The sequence below is a fragment of the Gymnodraco acuticeps genome, unplaced genomic scaffold (assembly GCF_902827175.1).
Source record: "Gymnodraco acuticeps unplaced genomic scaffold, fGymAcu1.1, whole genome shotgun sequence".
Taxonomy (NCBI): domain Eukaryota; kingdom Metazoa; phylum Chordata; class Actinopteri; order Perciformes; family Bathydraconidae; genus Gymnodraco; species Gymnodraco acuticeps.
Genome location: NW_022989867.1, coordinates 1847506 through 1868831, shown reverse-complemented (window position 1 = coordinate 1868831; position 21326 = coordinate 1847506). Strand labels below are relative to the sequence as shown.

The 21326-nt window shown below is 43.0% G+C and overlaps 1 protein-coding gene across 1 annotated transcript in view; it reads left to right on the top strand.

Moving 5' to 3' along the window:
- The first annotated feature begins 215 nt into the window (after positions 1 to 215).
- Positions 216 to 21326, top strand: part of LOC117533069 (cytosolic carboxypeptidase 4) — a 157461-nt gene continuing 136350 nt past the window's right edge. Inside the window, 1 exon segment of the mRNA XM_034196693.1 lies at positions 216 to 272. Coding sequence (XP_034052584.1) covers positions 216 to 272 — 57 coding nt within the window.

Sequence of the window (21326 nt, the reverse complement as noted above, 5' to 3'; positions counted from 1 at the left end):
AGTTTCATGTGTGTGTGTGTGTGTGTGACGCTGGATACACAGTGGTGAGGACGCACTTTGGATTTCCTCCCTCTGAGTGCCTCCACTATTTCCGTCTGTCCGACTTCTCCTGTCCTATCTTTTTACGACCACTCCATCTGTGTGTTTGTCTAACAGTCTATTTGTCTGTCTGTCTGCCTGTCTGTGTGTGCGGTACAGAACGAGGTCGAGCAGCTATGACAGCCCCCCTGAGCTTGTCCAGTGGCTTGGAGGTCCTCCTCTCCACCCTGCAGGTAAGGATTGTTTAGTATTCTTTATATTTTTCAATGCTGCACAACTAACCACACGGCTGAGCTGTTGTTGAGTTTTTACTTTCTGAAATTAAACTGTATGTTAACTTTGAATACCTTTTGCTTGTATTGATTTTTCTACCAAATTACTTTCATACACACCATAATTAAGATGACTTTATTGCCATTAAATGTACACAAAATGGAAATGTGTCTTTCTCACCATACACAGCACAACATGAAGTTCACACACAATACACAACAAGTATGCATCTTAAAATCTAAAAGTGGCAGTCATTATAAAAGTGCAAATTGGTCCATTAAAAAAAATTCAAGAAAGAGCATGAAACCCAGTAATATTAACAATAAATACATGCATATACATAACATGAATGATGGTCTTGGTTGTAGAATATCCTAAGAGGCATCCTTAAAGGTTCGGAAAGGGAACTTTTAAATGAAGCATACATGAAATATTTAATTTAATGCAATGCACAGACTTAAGAAACAAGTATTTGTCCTGTATCCACATAAAAGTTTGGAAGCTGTTGCTGCTTCATTTTATTTTAGTATTTCATAATTTGTAATTAAAAGTGGCCATGGGTAGTTTCAAACATAAATGTCACCAGTTGATGCACTGCACCAGAGCTTTAAAGTAATGTGTATCTGCTGTTCCTTGGCAGGTCAAACCGAGTCAGAATACAGTATGTTCACTGTTAATCCTCTAGCATTATAAATAGCAGTAGTAGGAGGACTGGTTATATACGTATAAGTAATACGTTCAAGTACTACAGAAGGAATAATAATGACAGTTAATATTTCCAATCAATCCTCTCTAACTCACTGGCGCATATAATCTTTCTTTAAAAAGCAAGGAATTCTGACTGACTCATGATGGATTTCATTACTGAGAGTATCATGACAGAAGTAACAGCTGTAAGGATGCTGTACAGGTGGTCAGAAATGTCTCTTATAGACAGATAATTCACAGATTAAATTACATTTACCTTCAAGTGAAGAAAGGAGACATATATCTAGAATGTGTGTAAAACAAAAACTATGTACAGTATGTTTGGCTCGAAACCACTGGAGATAAGTGAGTTTTTGTAATTTAGGAAAACCGTGTAGGTGCTAGTTGGTTTATTAGGGCCTGTGTACACATAGTGCCTTTTTCACCTCAAGAAAAAGCATTTCGCCCAGTGTCCTTTTTCTGAGCGCAATGGCGTTTACGAGGTTGAGTTTGTTTTTGGCCCTGTCTGTAGATGGAAATAATAACAACAAAGTCCCAAAAGCTAATTTGTTAGATCAGATCTGTCGGTGGAGACTTGATGATGCTGCCGGTGAATGTTGAACTTTTATCTCCCTACGTGGATCATCCTCCTAACTCTATGGCTGTCAGACTGAACGGTAAAGATCAATCATACAAATTGTAAGAACAAGAATCTTCAGATTGGTGTTCATGGTAAAATAACAATGTCCAACAAAACTATGGAAGCTCATATAGAACAAGGCAAGGGGGCAATGCTAGGTTTCTCTTACAAAAGCAAAAGCAGAAATGTTTGTCAAGTTTCGTTACGTCTTAATGTTTACTGGTCAAACAGGTCAACTTTTTTAGGCAACATCAGTTTTATTAAAGTTTGATTACCCAGTCTGGGACGATAAACAATGTTAGAATCATTCTGCTCTCCTTTTCTTTTGTTTTAAGCTACAACCTGCTTGATTTAACGGCATGTTGAGTAGGTGGAAAGCCTATGTTGTTATGTAAGAGTCTATCTTTAAAGGTTATTCCATGTATCAAACAAACTAGCTGACCAGAGGCGGATATTAAATCCTTCTTTCTGAGTATGAAGTCCAAATCAGCACTTTGCCAAAGTCATGGCAGAAGGAAAGAGCTGTAACACCAGCTTCCAAATTGTCTTGAATATAGGCCAGGGACATCATAATGTGGCAATAAACCTACATGTATTCCATTACAGCTAGAAAGAAATACATGGAGAAATAAAATTATTAAAAGAGTGTAAATACAATCACTTGTCATTTATGATACACATCAAATGTATAGCTTTTGATATGTATGGTAGTACAAACAGGGTTTAAATTGGGATTTCATATGTGGGGGGGCTCATTCAGCCAAAAAAACTATATCCGGTCACAGTGATCTACTATTTTAAAGTAAAGTCAACACATATCGACCCTAAATATAGTCTATATTAAGAACGAGAAAAGTTTTAACATATCGATTTTTGTAAACATATGACAAATGTGCGAGGGTGATGACGTCAGAGCATCGTCCTATGTGCCGGGGCTAGCCCCGGACAGCCCCAGCCCAATTTAACCCCTGAGTACAAACATGAATGTGCTTGATTTGGCCTGCTATGGGTTTCGCTGTATCAAATGGGAATCAAACTTGTACGTACGTTGTATATCAGGTTCTCAGAATTTTGTTTGTGGGTGACACTGGAGCCTTGGTACATGGGGGGATATTTAGACATGAATAATACTATTCCCTCTGGTCTCTCAACAACATTGACTGGTCTTGAAAGAAGCTGTGAGCTTTGATCGCAACTGCACTGAAAGGCGCTGTTCCCAGCAAAAACTGTGAGATGGAACATCGGAAAGGGACCAAGGTGTTTGAGACTTGAACAGTGGTGTAGTGGGGATTTTTTTACTGGGGGGACGCTATTTTAATCAGGTCATCCCAAACAATGCCACACAAGTGCGCACGTGCGCAGTGCACTCACAAAACGGGCAGGCAGGTTCACAGAAACTACCATGCTTAGTCCTACTTTAGTTACTGTACTGCAAAAAGCAGACGTCGCTGCGCTCAACACACACAGACTCAAAACCATGGACACACTGGCACATAAATTACATAAACAATTTATAGGCCTAAATTGCATAATCTACAGTATTGCAACTAAATTGACAGCTCTCTCTCTCTCTCTCTCTCTCTCTCTCTCTCTCTCTCTCTCTCTCTCTCTCTCTCTCTCTCTCTCTCTCTCTCTCTCTCTCTCTCTCTCTCTCTCTCAAAATCTATTTAAAATTCATAACAAACAAACACTTTGCAGCCCAGTTTCCCAGCTTTGCAGTCTATCCACGGGTATGCCTCTTGTTTCCTCTGCCACATCTCCTCCGTCCATACCTCTGGGAAGGTGAGCTTGAGCTAGCCAGGGGAACGTTGCTAGCGCAGCTAACGTTAACGTTAGTGCTAGCATTATCCACGTCTTTAGGCGGCTCTTCTGGTGATGTAGTACTAGCAGCTTCACTTGTAGTTCCGGTGCTGCTAGCCTCTTTCTTCTTGTGAATTATATTCTTTTTAGAAAATAAGTCAAGTAAAAAATGTTTGCCTGCCATTATAGAGCTTTTTCGTTAGTGTTCTTGAGGGATAGAGCTGCCGCAAAACCGGCGGGCGGCGAGCTGTGGGGTCACGAGCGTGATGTGACGAATCATCATTTTTTAAGGAAATCGTTTTTATTTTTTACTATAATTACTGTGAAATGTATTATATTTTTGTCATTATTACAACAAATACACACTTACAACTGATAAGACTGGCAATGATTTTATATTTATTAGACCAGGGGTTCCCAAAGTGGGGGTCGCAAGATGTTTTCAGAATCCTCTTGATGTGACCCCTGAGGTGTTTTAAAAAAATATATATTATTATTTGTATTATTATTAATAATAATAACGTGTGCATAGACATTTTGTATTATGTAAGTCTGTTTAATAGGTAAGCGGGACAAATAAAGGAATTTTGATTCTGACAGATTTACGACAGTCATTTGCAGCTCAAAGGTCACTTTACAGCACCACAGTACATATCAGTAAAACACACATCAACTATACTAGTAGGCCTATAGTTCTTCTGAACAGCTCTTTAATACATTTTTCAAAATGAAACGTTGGTTAATACCAACTAGTGAGAAGGCAGACAGGCCAGCGGAGAAGGCTGCGGAGGAGAGTGGAGAGCCGCCATCACAAAGGCTGTCGACTTCTTGCGCGGGAAGAGGAGGCGGAGGAGGAGGAGGAGGAGGAGGAGGCGGCGGAGGAGGAGGAGGAGGCGACGACGACGACAACCGTAAGGTCAGACAAGCCTTCATTCAAGTGTCGCAAGTATCGAGAGGAATACATCCAGTACGGATTCACATGCCTCATTATCAATGAAGCACAACATCCCCAATGTGTAGTGTGCACTGAGGTTCTTGCACATGAGAGCTTAAAGCCCGTAAAAATGCTCAGACATTTAAACACGAAGCACCCCTCTCTTGCTACTAAACCAGCAGATTTTTTCCGCCGAAAGCAGAGAGAATTGCAAGGCCAAAAGAAAGTTATAACTAACCAAGCAACAATCCCTACCAAGGCTCAAAAGGCATCATATGAGGTGGCATATTTAATTGCACAGGCAAAAAAGCCACACACAATCGGGGAAACCCTAATTAAACCTGCTGCTATCGCTATGAGTAGGGCAATGCATGGGGATAAACAACCCAGTCTCACAAAAAAACGTGTAATAACTACGTTGGTCCACAACGTAGGACGTAGTATATCTACAAAAACGCCTCTGAAATTGTAAGATGCCTACGTTTTTTTTCACCATTCATTCCAATGGCTGGCTTCTATGTCACGTGATCTTCAAATTTCTCCCTGCAGAAAAAAAAACATGACCGACCTTCGTTTTATTCTCGGTGTAAAATGTCTATTTTAAGGTTAGTTTGGCCATTAAAATGCGTTTTGATGTCATTTCATGCAAGAAATATGAGTTGTTATTTAAGATTATGTGTGCAGTGGGTGTACATGATCTTTAGTTTGCGAGTTATTACGAAGATTACTTCAGGAAATTGTGTCCATTCAACGTTTTCATTGTTACCAAGATGGTTGCTAGGGACGCTGCTATCGATATTATTTCTGTTATGTTGTGTAAAATGGTGTTATCTTTATTGCTACCCCCTTCCCCGTCAATGTATAGTGTTGGTCCACAGTGCAAACGTATTAGTTATTAGCTAGACTTTTATTTAGCATCTCAAAACACATGTAAACAGCTTCATGCCCGGGAGGCGAAGACCGGCAGTCCGGCTCACTAAAATGTCCTTGCAGAACAATACCCATGAAATGGGATGGGACCACGGCAGACTGTCCAAAACTGGATTTGAACGGGTCCACCGCGTCCCCCCCTCCCCCACCCCGTCCCCAGAACTACACATGCTGGCACGTCTCTACTGGGAATTGTAGTTTTAAAAGACGTTTTCATATTTCCCATAATAAGAAGTTGCCAGTATTAAACTGTGTACATCCCTGGAGGACAGAGGGTGTCGTTTTTCTCATACTGATATTCTGAACAATCTGTGCTGTTGTATTTGCTGTAAAGTGTCTCTACTGTAGGCTAATTTTATTATATGTACAGCACTTTGGCTCGACCAAAAATCGTTTATAAATGTGCTATATAAATAAAACTTGATTTGATTTGATTTTGGAGGTTTAGGGGATAGGAAACACTCAAATTAAAAAAATATAATTAATAAATGGGTGAAAATTGCTTGTGCCCAATGGGCAGCATTAATATATACCCACACGACAGCTAAGGTCAGAAGAGCTTTATTTAACAGCTGGTCTTATGTCTGTGACCCCTCCTGTTGTTCATTGATAAGCCTGAAACATGCACTTGTCAAGGTTCAGAGGCACATTTTGCAAATCTGGCAGTAGCCATCGATCATCTTAAGATAAGATATACTTTATTGATCCCAAGTTGGAAACATTTGTGTTACATCAGCATGTGTATAGTTGTACATATGCAGTGGTGTTTCTTTGTAAATAATTTAGTATAATCACACAAATTCTGTGTTTTATATTTAATAATTATCTGTTCTTTATTTATTGATTGTTCAATACCTGACAAGGCCGGAGATGAAAAACTTGGGTCACAGGTTCCTCAACAGTGCATCACAAGACATCTTTCAATATTTGTGTACCTCCACCATTAAATTGTCATATTCTGCACATTTCTTATACTATCTACATCTTATAAGAGTATAATACATATGTATAATATCAGTTAAAATAAGTGCTTCAACATAGTTAACATTCCTGGAGGTATACACAAAGTTTTACATTCATTGCATAACTACACCATTTGTGAATATGTCAATAAACCTTAGAAAATCTTGAAAGGGATGTGCAAAATAGTCATTATATACAGTCTTTAATTAACTATTAGTAGAGAATAACGAGTAATGAACATACTTTATAGGGATTCTATTAATGTCTAATAATAAAAATAATGAAATTCAATAACATGCTTTAACCACTAGGTGTCCCTTTATATCAGGTGTGCACGTTTATGGTGTAAATACAGCCTATCTACCAATTGGATCAAATATAAAAGTCAGCCGAATTAGTGTTGATACTGCAAGGAGATGTATTGTGTGAAAAATAAATGTAAGATGTTGTTTAATTACTGATATATTTATGATCCATGTCACGTTTCCAGTTCATCATGTTTGTCTCATCAAGGCTCTATAAATAGAGAACTACAGCAGATATGTAACATTTAATGCAGCCGAACCGTGTATTACAATGCCGTTATGTGATGACTTTCAAAGAGAAAAGCAGTGGACCAACACTAATAACGGTGTTGGTAACGGAAAATAACGTATCTATTGTGGTGATTGACATTATTCACCCACGGATCTATGGGTTAGGCCAGGGTATTGTTCTGCACGGACATTTTAGTGAGCCGGACTTCCTGTCTCCGCCGGTCCGATGTGTTTTGAGATGCTAAATAAAAGTCTAGCTTGTACCTTTGATTTTGTTAAACTAATAGGCCTACGTTTGCACTGTGGACCAACACTATACATTGACGGGGAAGGGGGTAGCAATAAAGATAACACCATTTTACACAACATAACAGAAATAATATCGATAGCAGCGTCCCTAGCAACCATCTTGGTAACAATGAAAACGTTGAATGGACACAATTTCCTGAAGTAATCTTCGTAATAACTAGCAAACTAAAGATCATGTACACCCACTGCACACATAATCTTAAATAACAACTCATATTTCTCGCGTAAAAATAGGCATTTTACACCGAGAATAAAACGAAGGTCGGCCATGTTTTTTTTTCTGCAGGGAGAAATTTGAAGATCACGTGACATAGAAGCCAGCCATTGAATGGTGAAAAAAAACGTAGGCATCTTACAATTTCAGAGGCGTTTTTGTAGATATACTACGTCCTACGTTGTGGACCAACGTAGTTATTACACGTTTTTTTTGTGAGACTGGGTTGGGATAAACATGTAGGCACGGGAGCTGGAAGCAGTGCCGCTGTCTGACGGGACCATATCCCGGCGCATCACGGACATGGCCCAGGATATCAATTGTCAGCTGATTGACAGAGTGAAGAAAGGGAAATATGCTTTGCTTTTTTTTCGACGAATCCACAGATATGTCAAACTCTGCCCAACTGCTTGTTTTCGCCAGATACAGTTTTGATGGAAAACTTGATGAGGACATGCTGTTTTGCACCCCGCTGGAGCTTCAATGGTGTAGCTGTATTAAAGTCAGAGTGGAAACAGTCCTGAGTAAATCTGATTTTGTCAGAAATCGGGAGAAATGCGGGAGAAATATGACCCCGGGAGGAAATCGGGAGAGGGCTATGAAATCGGGAGTCTCCCGCGAAAATCGGGAGGGTTGTGTTAACTGTGATGGTTATTCTCGCGTCCAGGAAAGAGAAGCTTAAAAAGGAGACTAAATGGAGTCTCTGAGATGTTTTCAAATTGGTACTTTAATTAATAAAAAAGGCGCGGTAAAGTCACAAACAGGATATTTGTCCGACAGAAAAGCAGCTGCCTCTGGATCACCGCTAGCAGAGAAAAGAGGCCGAATCGCTCAGGTGCTGCTGTTATATAGGCCGACCCTCCACATCTTAATGTCCGTTGTTACGTTTAAACAGAGGATTCAGGCATTGTACATTCAATATATACTTAAACACGCCTCTTCTCCTCATATTGTCTTTCATCACTTTTCCTTTAACACATTCTAAACGTTGTAGTTAATATTCTAAAAAATACAGAAAATACTTCACTGCTGGTTTGGTTTCTGGTCATTCCGGATGTTGTCACATCTTACCCACGTCTGTAAACAATAACTTTATTCAAATAAACTATACCTTCATTTAATATTCAGCAATAATAATACGTCTATAGTTGCAGTGTTAAAATCAGTAGGTTTCGGTGTGCATCACTCCATGTCATTTCGCTACTAAATTAACCTCTATAAGAAATGGTAAACTAGCCACATGCTAACCGGAGATGAAGGATTTTCAGAATAAAAGCTTAACTGGTTGTGCACAATAATTTTCTGGTTTTTCAGTATAAAACAGCATTTAAACTGAAGGTACATTTAAGGTACATTATGCCATCAAAACATTGATTTTAATTTCTAACAGTTGGCAAGTATGTCATTAGGTGAGATTAACGCTGAAACATAGCGTATTCCCCAAATGTAAATATGCACTGCAACAATGTTCAAATGTTTACTACAGTTTATGTCTTTAAAGTTTACACCGCAACAATGTTCTCCTAATTTACATGGAGATTACTTTGACTCACGAGTTCTGCTGTTATCTTATATTAAATTGCTATATGTAAAATCATATCATGGTTGTCAGGCTGTTCTATTCTTGTGTGTTGTCGTTATGCGCGTGTTTGGATACGCCTATTAGTGCGTGCGTCCTGTGCACACGTTTTTCTTTTTCTTCCAGTCACCACGTGATAGTGGGGGGTCGCCAGTCTCTGGCACTGTTATTTTGGGGGTTGCGGGCTGAAAAGTTTGGGAACCCTTGTATTAGACTATTAAAAAAAAGATCATGCTCCAAATAAGTGGGGGTACGACGTACCCCCACGTCCAACGCCCACTACACCACTGGACTTGAACATTGTATCGTTGTTGGTTTCCTACTGACAGTCAATGTCGGTTTCTTGTAGCCATAACCACCATCATTCATAACCAATTTGCGTCATTATAGAGTGTTGCAGATAGGAATCCTAAAACCCAGAATTGGTTTGCATTTTACCACCTCTGTTTCCCTCGTCCAGAAGTCTGTGGTTATTTCGACCGTGTTATGGTTATAGGCCTAAAATAAGGTCTGTGGTGAACACAAGGTTAAGTGATTTTTAAGTTCTATCTCACACAGGCTCCGCCCTCTACTGGACTCTATGGGTACTACTCTCATCAATGATACGCAAGCATTCACACACTGAAGTTGTATAAACGTAGCCGGCCAATCAGGGTGAGCCTACCTGAATGAACGTGCAGGCTCACGCCTCACAGTATATATGGCAGCTACACCTCCTGACTGTCATCCTTTTCTCTTCAGTGAGCGGGACAACACCTGAGAAAAGCATTCGAAACAAGTAAAAAGTATCTTACCTCCAGGCAAGCGAATGGAGTCGCCACTGCAGGAAACCCGGGCCTGTCCCTCATGCCCGGCTTAATAGCGGGTGCCGATCCCCACCTGCTCTGGTTCGAGTGCCTGGGACTAGACCACACCGAAGACAAGCTCGAGGTGGTGGACGTGGGAGACCAGGATATGGCCCGAGGCGACGCCACCAATGTTCGCCATCCCAGCCGTGCGTCCGTTATGGCTCTGCTTGCTGAGGAGGAAGAAGATGACTTCGCCTCATCGGTGTCTGACACTTCCGCGGAAGTCCAATGCACGTCTGCCCGCCAGGTCGTGTCGGACCACCGCTCCCCCCCACCACTGCCACCGAATCCCCGCGAGAGTGGCCGTGGGGCGTTCAAGGACCACCGCAGAGCCGGCTCTTTTCATGTTGGTTCCCCATGAGCCAATCTTCCTTTCATGGAAGGTTTGGCAGAGGAGAGGGCCACCAGAGAGTACCTCAGCTTCTTAGCTGCGGCTCCACAGCGGCTTCCTCAGCTGTGTACTGACAGAATGGGTGGACAGGACACTGGGACTGGGTTACTCACTCCAGTTCTGCAGCATCCCTCCTCCATTCAGGGCTGCAAAAAGTTCCACATGTTAAACAGTTACTGGAACTGGTGCAGCCGGGCGATTGGTTCAGAACCATCGACCTGAAGGACGCTTACTTTCATGTTGAAATTGCTCCAAAACACAGGAAGTATTTGCGTTGTGCCTTCCAGGAGATAGCCAAGGAGGACAATGGACTACCGTTTGGCTACTCCCTGTCCCCACGCACGTTCAGTGTACGCCCCCATTGAGAGCGAGGTGTACGCCCCCATCGAGGGAGAGGTGTATGCCCCCATCGAGAAAGAGGGCAGGCTACGTGCCACTCTGTCAGAGAACAGACGGACGTCCCTGCTTCAGGCAGTTTTCAGACTGTGACGGGGGGCAACGGTGACAGCCCTGACCATTATGCAGACCTTGGGTCTCATGGCGGCTGCTCACCACGTAGTACCGCTGGGGCTACTGCACATGCGTCGCCTACAGAGGTGGTTTGCCACCCTTTGTTTAGATCCCAAGAGGCATAAACGTCGTCTGGTGACCATCCCCCCCTTCAGTAGAGGGCAACCTCCAATACTGGGGGTCCCCAAAGCATTTGCTGAAGGGGAGGTACCTACTTAGAGACAGCTATAGGTGGTGGCTGGCCTCTGACAGATACCCGGCACCAGAGGTTACGCTAGACTTTTTCACTGCCCGTAATTTTTACGGACAGGATCGTCAAAATCCTGAATTACCCATCGTCCTTTACACAACTCTGACGAGGGGGGGGGGGGGTGAGAGCATGCTCGGGAACTGTCAACGGGGGGGGGGGGGGGGGGGTGCACCGTGTTATGCATGCCCACACTGCACCTCGCGGGAGCGCGCACAGCCGTTTCCTTTTTGGAGGGCATGCATAACACGGCATAACACCGGAGTCTCGCTGCGGGGAAACTTTATGCCACAGTGGCTCACATCAACAGGCAGGACGGAGTCAGCTCTGCCGTCTTGTTGAGCGCAGCGGGTAACCTGTGATTGTGGGCCTCAGAGAATGTTTTTATCTCTAAAGGCCCCCCACATTCCGGGACTGGAGAACAGGGGGGCCGGCCTCATGTCAAGAGGCGGGCCCCTGCCAGACGAATGGTGGTTCTCCTTGGCTCGGCAGGACAATCCACCCTTGGGGGTGGACACGTTTGCACACGAGCCATGGCCAATATAGCTGCTCTACGCCTTTCCACCGCTGCGTCTCATTCCCCCACTCCTGGAGAGGGTGAGACAGGAACATTTGTCGGTCATTCTGGTGGCCCCAGGTCGCCGCTCTGCGCCGTGGTACGCAGAAGTGACACAAATGATGGTGGGCCAGCCCTGGACCGTCTCTCAGTTCTGGGGGGCGCTGTCTCAGGAAGCAGGTGCAATAGGGGCGTTACCCACTCTGGGCCAACCTCTCCAGGCTTGGCTCCTGAGAGGGACAGGCTGAGAAGGGGTGGACTGTCTGACAATGTTATACAGACTATCCAGGCAGCAAGAGTGGGATCCACCACAGCCTGTTACAGGACAAAGTGATTGGGATTCCAACGTTGGTGCGAGGAGGAGAGTCTAGAGCCTCTGTCCGGTACATTGGGCTCTATTCTATCCTATTTACATGCTCTACGCCTTTCCACCGCTGCGTCTCATTCCCCCACTCCTGGAGGGGGTGAGACGAGAACAGTTGTCAGTCATTCTGGTAGCCTCAGGTCGCCGCTCAGCGCCGTGGTACACAGAAGTGACACAAATGATGGTGGGCCAGCCCTGGACAGTTCCTCAGTTCTGGGGGCGCTGTCTCACGAGGCGGGTGCAATAGGGGCGTTACCCACTCTGGGCCAACCTCTCCAGGCTTGGTTCCTGAGAGGGACAGGCTGAGAAGGGGTGGGCTGTCTGACAAGGTTATTCAGACTATCCAGGCAGCAAGAGCGGGATCCACCACAGCCTGCTACAGGACAAAGTGGTTGGGATTCCTGCAGTTACTGGAACTGGTGCAGCCGGGCGTTTGGTTCACAACCTTCGACCTGAAGGACGCTTACTTTCATGTCGAAATTGCTAGAAAGCCAAAACACAGGAAGTATTTGCGTATTGCCTTCCAGGGGAACAAATGTTCAGCAAATGTGTGGCCACAGTGCTTCAGCTGCTTCGCGACCATGGCATGAGGGTTTTATTTTATCTCAACGACCTCATAGTCATGGCCAGGTCCAGGGAATGGGCAGATGTTCCACACAGCCCAATTGATCTTACACCTAACCAAGTTGGGGGTTTGCGGTCAATTGGAAGAAGAGCAGTCCCATACCCCAAGCTGGTGAAAAGAGGGGGGCTGTGGGTCGGTAAGCTGTATCTGACCCCCTGAGACATAATACACTTACGTTTTCCCATGCTCCTTAGGGACCTGGGAAACGTGGTGTGCAGTAAGCCCCATAGGCAGGCGGGGAGAGCCTTCCCCACTGAGGTCCGTGCACACTCTACATGAGTGCGGAGGACATAGTCCACTTACGTTTTTCCATGCTCCTTAGGGACCTGGCAAACGTGGTGCGCAGTGTGTAGTCACTTACGCTGGCACCTGCAGGGTGGAGCTATGGGCTTATTCAGACCAATTAGGCTCTACCCAGCCAAGTAAGCTGCGGCCCCGACTTCTCCGCGGTCACAACCGGGTGACACAAGTTGGGGTGCGATGACTGTTAACCAAAAGCCGGTCAGGGGCATTGTGGTGGGGCGACAGGGCGTTTATTCATCGGGGCTTCACCCACTGTACCCATAGAGTCCAGTAGAGGGCGGAGCCTGTGTGAGATAGAACAGGGGGTTACGTATTGTAACCCTAGTTCTATAAGCACAGACCGAGCCCTCTACCTAGGCGCCCTGTCTTCCCTATGCCGCTCGCTGAAGAGGGTGTAGGATGCTGCGTATCACAGTGCACCAGGGTCGGCTCTAGAACAAATCGAATGGGGGGGCAATCATTTACCAAGGGGGGGCACACACTGCCGTCAACAACCAACACACAAACACCAACGCAATTTCAATTTAAAAAAACATGCTGTAAAGTCTATTGTCTTTCACACATATTGAGGGGTGTATGTGCTATTTCCTAGCGCACCTATGACTTGTGCATACATGCACGGTTGTGGCACAACCACCAAAACAGAAACATATGGACATAGGCCACCATATAAAAAGTGTGCAAATGTATTTTGTATCCTATCCATGTGAACATGTTTTAGGTGGGGGTGGACCTAACCTCCTCTAGGAGGGTCTGGGGGCATGCTTCCCCGGGGAAGATTATTTTTAAAATATTGAAGTTAAATGCATCAATCTGGTGCACTTTGAGAGCAAAATGAAGAGATCTATGGATAGCCTACATCTCTCAGCATTCATATGAAACAGAACTGTACACAGATTTACTTTTTCTTTATGGATATTTTACTAATCACTCCCCTTTTAAACTGTATTCTTGTGTTACTGTCCTATAGTATTTCATACCCGTTTTTCATTTATTCTCTTATTTTTTTAATAACTAGGCTATAGGCTAATGATCATATACATGTGTTCCTCGCAAATACTTGTTTACATAAATGGTGACCAAACCGTTTGAGACCCACTGAGATAACTTACACTAAAGTGGACTATCTAAACACTGAGAGAGTCCTTACCTCACTGAGCTGAGGTTATACGATCCTCTCAGTCTGACAGGAGAGGACTCTCCTCCACCTTGGTGTAGAAACAGCTCTTTATATCTGTTAGCATAGCTAGCTAACCGGATGCTAACAACAACATTCCACGTTACCGCTCGCGCACTCACAAAATGCGATCGTGCCACACACACAGAGAGCCGAGCTTGAATGAAACACAGAGACCCAGAAGTAGGCTACTTGTACTGTACTGTATATCATATTATTTTCGATGGCTTTACTGTATAATCAGTGTAACAGATGAACAGATTGCCACCGGCTTTCATCTAAAACACACAGCCACGTAATGATAACAAAACAAAAGTCGGGGGTCATTGGTCAAGCAACACACCAATCAGAGAGCAGCAGTGAGCACACCTCAGGCTGTGTTTTATATTTGTATTCTTTATTTCTGATGTATTTCACACAAAAAACCTTTAGTGGAAACGTTTTCACTTATATGATTACAACAACAAAAAAACGGCAAAGTGGCAAGGCTTGCCCACCCTGCGTTGGGGGGGGCACAGTGACTCATTTGGGGGGGCATGGCCCTCGAATGACCCCCCATGACGCCGACCCTGCAGTGCACTGAGATTTTTGACAAATTGTAAAGCACTTACGCATCACTGTACCCTGTATACCATGGCGGTTATGCCATCACTTACTGTACGGAGGCTCAGTCACTGGTACTTTTTCATTTACAAAGCCATGTTGGATAAACTACCATCTTATAGCTGCTCCCTGATCTCTCTGCGAATTGAAAGTACTTATTGCCTGAGATCGCATGCTGTGGTTTTATTAAATGTGCCAAGTGCTAGGACTGTCTTAGGGAAGAAAGCTTTTAGATGTGCAGCTCCACTAACATGAAACAGTCTGCAAAAAGAATGGAAAATTACCAAGCTAGTACCACTACATGTTTTTAAAGCTCGGTTGGATGCTACAAAATCAGATGCTGTTGGTACCTGTACATGTGGTTAAATATGTAAATTGTAATCCCTGTACATTTTGCTGTATGATGTCCTTTTGTTGTTCTGTTGTTTATGTTTGTATGTCTTCTTGTGGAACCTACTGCTGCAGGTCTCCCTTGAAAAAGAGATCATTGATCTCAATGGGATTTTACCTGGATAAATAAAGGTTTTGAATTTAATTGAACAGTCAGGAGGTGTAGCTGCCTTATATACTGTGAGCCTGCGCGCACATTCAGGTAGGCTCGTCCTGATTGGCCGGCTACGTTCATACAACTTCAGTGTGTGAACGCTCGCGTATCATTGATGAGAGTAGTACCCATAGAGTCCAGTAGAGGGCTCCGCCTGTGCTAATAGAACGGGAGGCATATGGCGCAGTGGATAGAGTCTTGGTGTTGGGATCGGGGGTCACAGGTTCATACCCCACTGCAGTCAGCATGTCGTTGTGTCCCTGGGCAAGACACTTCATCCCAAATTGCTCCTGTGGGGATTGTCCACAGTATTGAGTATGTAAGTCGCTTTGGATAAAAGCGTCTAACAAGTAACATGTAATAACTAGGATTACAACACGTAACGCCCCGTTTTGTTCCACGACATTAAATACATCAGTAAATAGCCCACTCGTAAATGTTCATAGCTTCTTTGTGTCATGAAATCGGCAATTATATCTGAACGTGAAATTATATGACCATGATGTAGTTCTTTTATAGCCTCAGTTTTGGCGACTCCATATAGACTTAAGAAATCGTGTTTATTTTGAACAAAATGTGTAATTAACATGTTTTTGCCACAGATTTAATTTTCTGCAATATTAGAAAATCCCTTTGCTATTTGTCGAGGGAGGCTTTGCGATGGTAACTTCCGGGTCGGCTTACAAAAATACGCCATGACTGCACCACTTATAATGAAGAAAAAAAGGATCCACTTCCTAGAGAACAAATAACGCTTTCTCTAAATGCGAGAAGACACATTTCATACAAACATATGAAAAATGTAGGAGCTTAACAACAGAAAGCTAGCTTGAAGATACAAGTGTTAAGGGCATGTTTGTAATTCCTGTATATTTCTATTCAATGTGACCATCTTGGCATAATGGGTTGGCTAACTTTGCAATCAACAGCTCCGTTGTAGAGTTGGGGGGAACAGGACTGACTCAAGTGTTTATTGCTGGTGGGTCATGCGTATGGCAATCCCATAATAATCCTGAAGACTCTTCACTCCTTCAGCTGTCAGCGAAGTCATTGTAACATTTCTGTTAACCAATTTTAAACCAGTTAAAATTGCTCCTGCAGCAAAACCTTGCATTGTGTCAGTTGCATTAAAGTTAAGTAAATTAATCTGGAAGGATCACTGTTGTCCTTGTTTGACTTGTAACTGAATTATTTTGATAGCTGATAGCTGCTCAGAGCTGATGTAAATACAGCAGAGGGCAGATGGTTGAGGCCAGCAGGACAGAGGTTGTGGATAAAACAGTAAGAGAAGGGAACACACAGGAGGGAACAATCCATGAAGGTGCAAGAGTGGAGTATCAAGGGAAACATAACTATAACTCACAAAAAAAAACACACATGTGCTGGCACACAAGATATGAACATCAGTGCTAGGGACAACATGATTGCTCAATATGACTTTGTGTATTAGTAGAGAAGAGTAGGTGTACAGCTCTATAGATATAATTTGATAGCTCTACCTATAGACAACAGACTTATAGGCGGAAACTCAACATGACTCAAAGTACATGAGTGTGTTCCATGATATTGTGTTACAACAAGAAGTATGCAACTGTAACTGTGAGTTCACTACCACCACGAGGACACTTAAGACAGCAAATATGTACTGTTGTACTGTCAATGGCATTCAGATTGGTGGTTATGTGTAGTTGATTATCTCCATTTGAACCTTTGTTTTTTTAATAATAGCTTGCTCCATTCCAATGAGACCCTCGCAGGTCAGTGAGGGACCCCTGCTGGGTCCTTGATAGGTCCTTGGCTGAAAAGGAATACCCCTATGGATAACATACTGAGCGCTTGGCAGATTCGTAACGCCCCCATGGCATATGTGGAAATCAGTTGCATGGTGACTTTTGACACAGATACCTCTGTAGTTATTAGGGTCTGTTGTATTCAATTTTAAAGATTGGGGTGATCAACCCATGGTTCCTGGCATCGGAAAAACAGCACCATGTTAAAGAGGCCCTCTAATGATTTTTGGGGGTTTCCCTTTCCCATAGTTTGTTATACAGGTTTGTGTGCATGTATGGTCTGCAAAGGCCTAAATCCCTGTGTTCCCTCTAGAGGAAGTTTCTCTCCCCCTTGCCAGAAATGCTTCCATTGGACTCCTTTGTTTACTTCTGTAACATAGTGACATCACTATGTAACACTCACACTTCTATACACACATCTCTTAACAGTTGACCAATCGTAACAGAGCTGGCCAGCTAACCAATCAGAGCAGACTGGGCTATGGTTTCAGACAGAGGGTGAAAAGAGGTGCTGCAGCACAGCCAGTATGAGAAAAATAAATACCTTTTTGAATATTAAAGCATGGAGACATGTCACAGTAGAGGCACAAAATATAACATATGAACCTGAAAATGAACATAATGTCCTATTGAATAGTTGATCAATTACTGTTTTATTTTGTATGCAATCTATGCGAAAAAGCTTTTATGAATAAAGAGTTTTCAGTTAGGGCTTGGATTAGGGTTAGGATTTACATACATTTGGTAATCTAATCAATTTTGGTTATTTGTAATGGTTTACTCAAGGTTAATGTATTTTTCTCAGATCTGTAGGTGGGATAATTTGGTACAGAAAGATTAAAAAACACTGAACAAAAATATAAACCCACACACTCACCCCCTGCCTGAAACACTTCCATTGGTCTCCGTTGTTCCTTTAGAGAGATTAAAATACACTGAACATCGTGTAGTTGTCCCCATTGCTGTCTTTATCTTGAATTGCTATGACAGCGACCCTCTACCACACAAAACAACACCTGTAAATAACCCAATTTGTGTTCTTTGAAATTGAAAAGGATATTGCATTGTGTTTGTTACTTTCGTTGCAGTTGTATGTCTTAAGTGTAATTTGGCTTGGCTTCCTATTTTGTATGGACATGCTTTTATTTTGAAGTGTACGCTGTTGACAGGAAGTTGTTGTTGCTATGGAAACAATGTGACGGAGAAAGAAGCGAAGGTTAACGGAGAAAAGTAATATCTACATATAAAGACGGAGAAAGTAAAGGATAAAGTTTATGTTTAAGTGTTAGCACCTGTTACAAACTCACTAGGGATGAGGAAGGTAACACACACCAGATGGTTTTGGTAATAATTATAAAAGGGTTTAATGGTTAACAACAAAAGGTGTACAATAAAAAGAGAACAAAAATAGCCTAAGCCAAACAAAAGGAGCCAAAAGGGCGCAGGTATACTGCTGAATAAAGGTGAGCCTAATCACACAGGTGTGATCACTAACAATCAAATCAAGTTTTATTTATACATTTATAAACGATTTTTGGTCGAGCCAAAGTGCTGTACAATAAAAATAGCCTACAGTAGAGACACTTTACAGCAAATACAACAGCACAGATTGTTCAGAATATCAGTATGAGAAAAACGACACCCTCTATCCTTAGACCCTCACATCGTACAAGGAAAAACTTCCAGAGAAAACCCACAGTTTAAGGGGAAAAATGGGAGAAACCTCAGGGAGAGCAACAGAGGAGGGATCCCTCTCCCAGGACGGACAGACGTGCAATAGATGCCGTGTGGAAATCGAAGAGATAATACATTTTACAGCATATAGACCGAATGTTAGGAAATGCATGTGTCTGTAATAAGAAGATGAATCCACGAGGATGTCAGCTACAATCCTGTGGAAGCCATCAGGGAAGCAGCATGACGAGACCCAAGGCAGGACCGCAGAGACAGGTTCAGCCACGACCCGAAGTCCACGACTTAATCCAGAACTCAGGATAGAGGATCCAAGACACAGGACTATAGCAAGAGGATCAGCCTCGACTCCGGATCCCGGCGTAGATATAGATACAAAACAAGAAAAAAGATTTGGCTGGGTTAATCGGAACAAGAGAATACACAGACACAGACAGAAGAGGTTTCTCAATACTCAAATGTCCCCTCCTCGACTCCTATCCTCGACTCACCTCCTCGAGACTTGGTGCCGCCCACAGGAGATGCGAGCGGAGGACTGAGTAGGGGAACCGAGGAGAGAGGAGTGGAAGCAGCAGGCGGTTCGAGAAATGAGAACTCCTCTCCTCTGAGCGGTCATTTTAAAGAGACGTTTATTAATGATGACAGGAGGCACAGCAGCCACATCTGATGGACAGATGTGTTCATGATGACTTATATATTTACTTTTAATTAATTCACAGTGCGGTATAATGCGACAATAACAGGCTACAGATGCGGACATATACACACACACATAAAGTGGGGCAAAAAAGTATTTAGTCAGCCACCAATTGTGCAAGTTCTCCCACTTAAAAAGATGCGAGAGGCCTGTAATTTTCATCCTAGGTATACCTCAACTATGAGAGACAAAATGAGAAGAAAAAAATCCAGAAAATCACTGTCTGATTTTTAAGGAATTTATTTGCAAATTATGGTGGAAAATAAGTATTTGGTCAATAACAAAAGTTAATCTCAATACTTTGTTATATACCCTTTGTTGGCAATGACAGAGGTCAAACGTTTTCTGTAAGTCTTCACAAGGTTTTCACACACTGTTGCTGGTATTTTGGCCCATTCATCCATGCAGATCTCCTCTAGAGCAGTGATGTTTTGGGGCAACACAGACTTTCAACTCCCTCCAAAGATTTTCTATGGGGTTGAGATCTGGAGACTGGCTAGGCCACTCCAGGACCTTGAAATGCTTCTTACGAAGCCACTCCTTTGTTGCCCGGGCGGTGTGTTTGGGATCATTGTCATGCTGAAAGACCCAGCCACGTTTCATCTTTAATTCCCTTGCTGATGGAAGGAGGTTGTCACTCAAAATCTCACGTTACATGGCCCCATTCATTCTTTCCTTTACACGGATCAGTCGTCCTGGTCCCTTTGCAGAAAAACAGCCCCAAAGCATGATGTTTCCACCCCCATGTTTCACAGTAGGCATGGTGTTCTTTGGATGCAACTCAGCATTCTTTCTCCTCCAAACACGTCTAGTTGAGTTTTTAACAAAAAGTTCTATTTTGGTTTCATCTGACCATATGACATTCTCCCAATCCTCTTCTGGATCATCTAAATGCTCTCTAGCAAACTTCAGACGGGCCTGGACATGTACTGGCTTAAGCAGGGGGACACGTCTGGCACTGCAGGATTTGAGTCCCTGGCGGCGTAGTGTGTTACTGATGGTAGCCTTTGTTACTATGGTCCCAGCTCTCTGCAGGCCATTGACTAGGTCCCACCGTGTGGTTCTGGGATCTTTGCTCATCGTTCTTGTGATCATTTTGACCCCACGGGGTGAGATCTTGCGTGGAGCCCCAGATCGAGGGAGATTATCAGTGGTCTTGTATGTCTTCCATTTTCTAATAATTGCTCCCACAGTTGATTTCTTCACACCAAGCTGCTTACCTATTGCAGATTCAGTATTCCCAGCCTGGTGCAGGTCTACAATTTTGTTTCTGGTGTCCTTTGACAGGTCTTTGGTCTTGGCCATAGTGGAGTTTGGAGTGTGACTGTTTGAGGTTATGGACAGGTGTCTTTTATACTGATAACGAGTTCAAACAGGTGCCATTAATACAGTTAACGAGTGGAGGACAGAGGAGGCTCTTAAAGAAGAAGTTACAGGTCTGTGAGAGCCAGAAATCTTGTTTGTTTGTAGGTGACCAAATACTTATTTTACCGAGGAATTTACCAATTAATTCATTAAAAATCCTACAATGTGATTTCCTGGATTCTTCCCCCCCATTCTGTCTCTCATAGTTGAAGTGTACCTAGGATGAAAATTACAGGCCTCTCTCATCTTTTTAAGTGGGAGAACTTGCACAATTGGTTGCTGACTAAATACTTTTTTGCCCCACTGTATATGTATATAAATATATACAATTTCAGAATCAAACAAGTATGAGAGCACTCTCATAATAACGTAACACAATCAGAGACTGGATATAAAAAAGATGAAATATAAGGTACTATATTTTAAGTAATCCTATCTACAATCACCACTAATTGAAGGAGGCTGCGGGGAAATGCAGCTAACAAAGGGGAAATAGAACACACTACTCCAAACACAAAACAGTACACGCTAAACACATATCACCACACGCTACTCTAAACACATAACTAAAACACCCCTAACCCACAACACTAAACACGGTAGAAGAGTCAAAATACAATCTACTGGTTTATGTGTCCACACCATAGACTGTATATATAAATGGACGTAGTGTCCGTGACGTCACCCATAGGATTCTGCAGAGTTGCCGA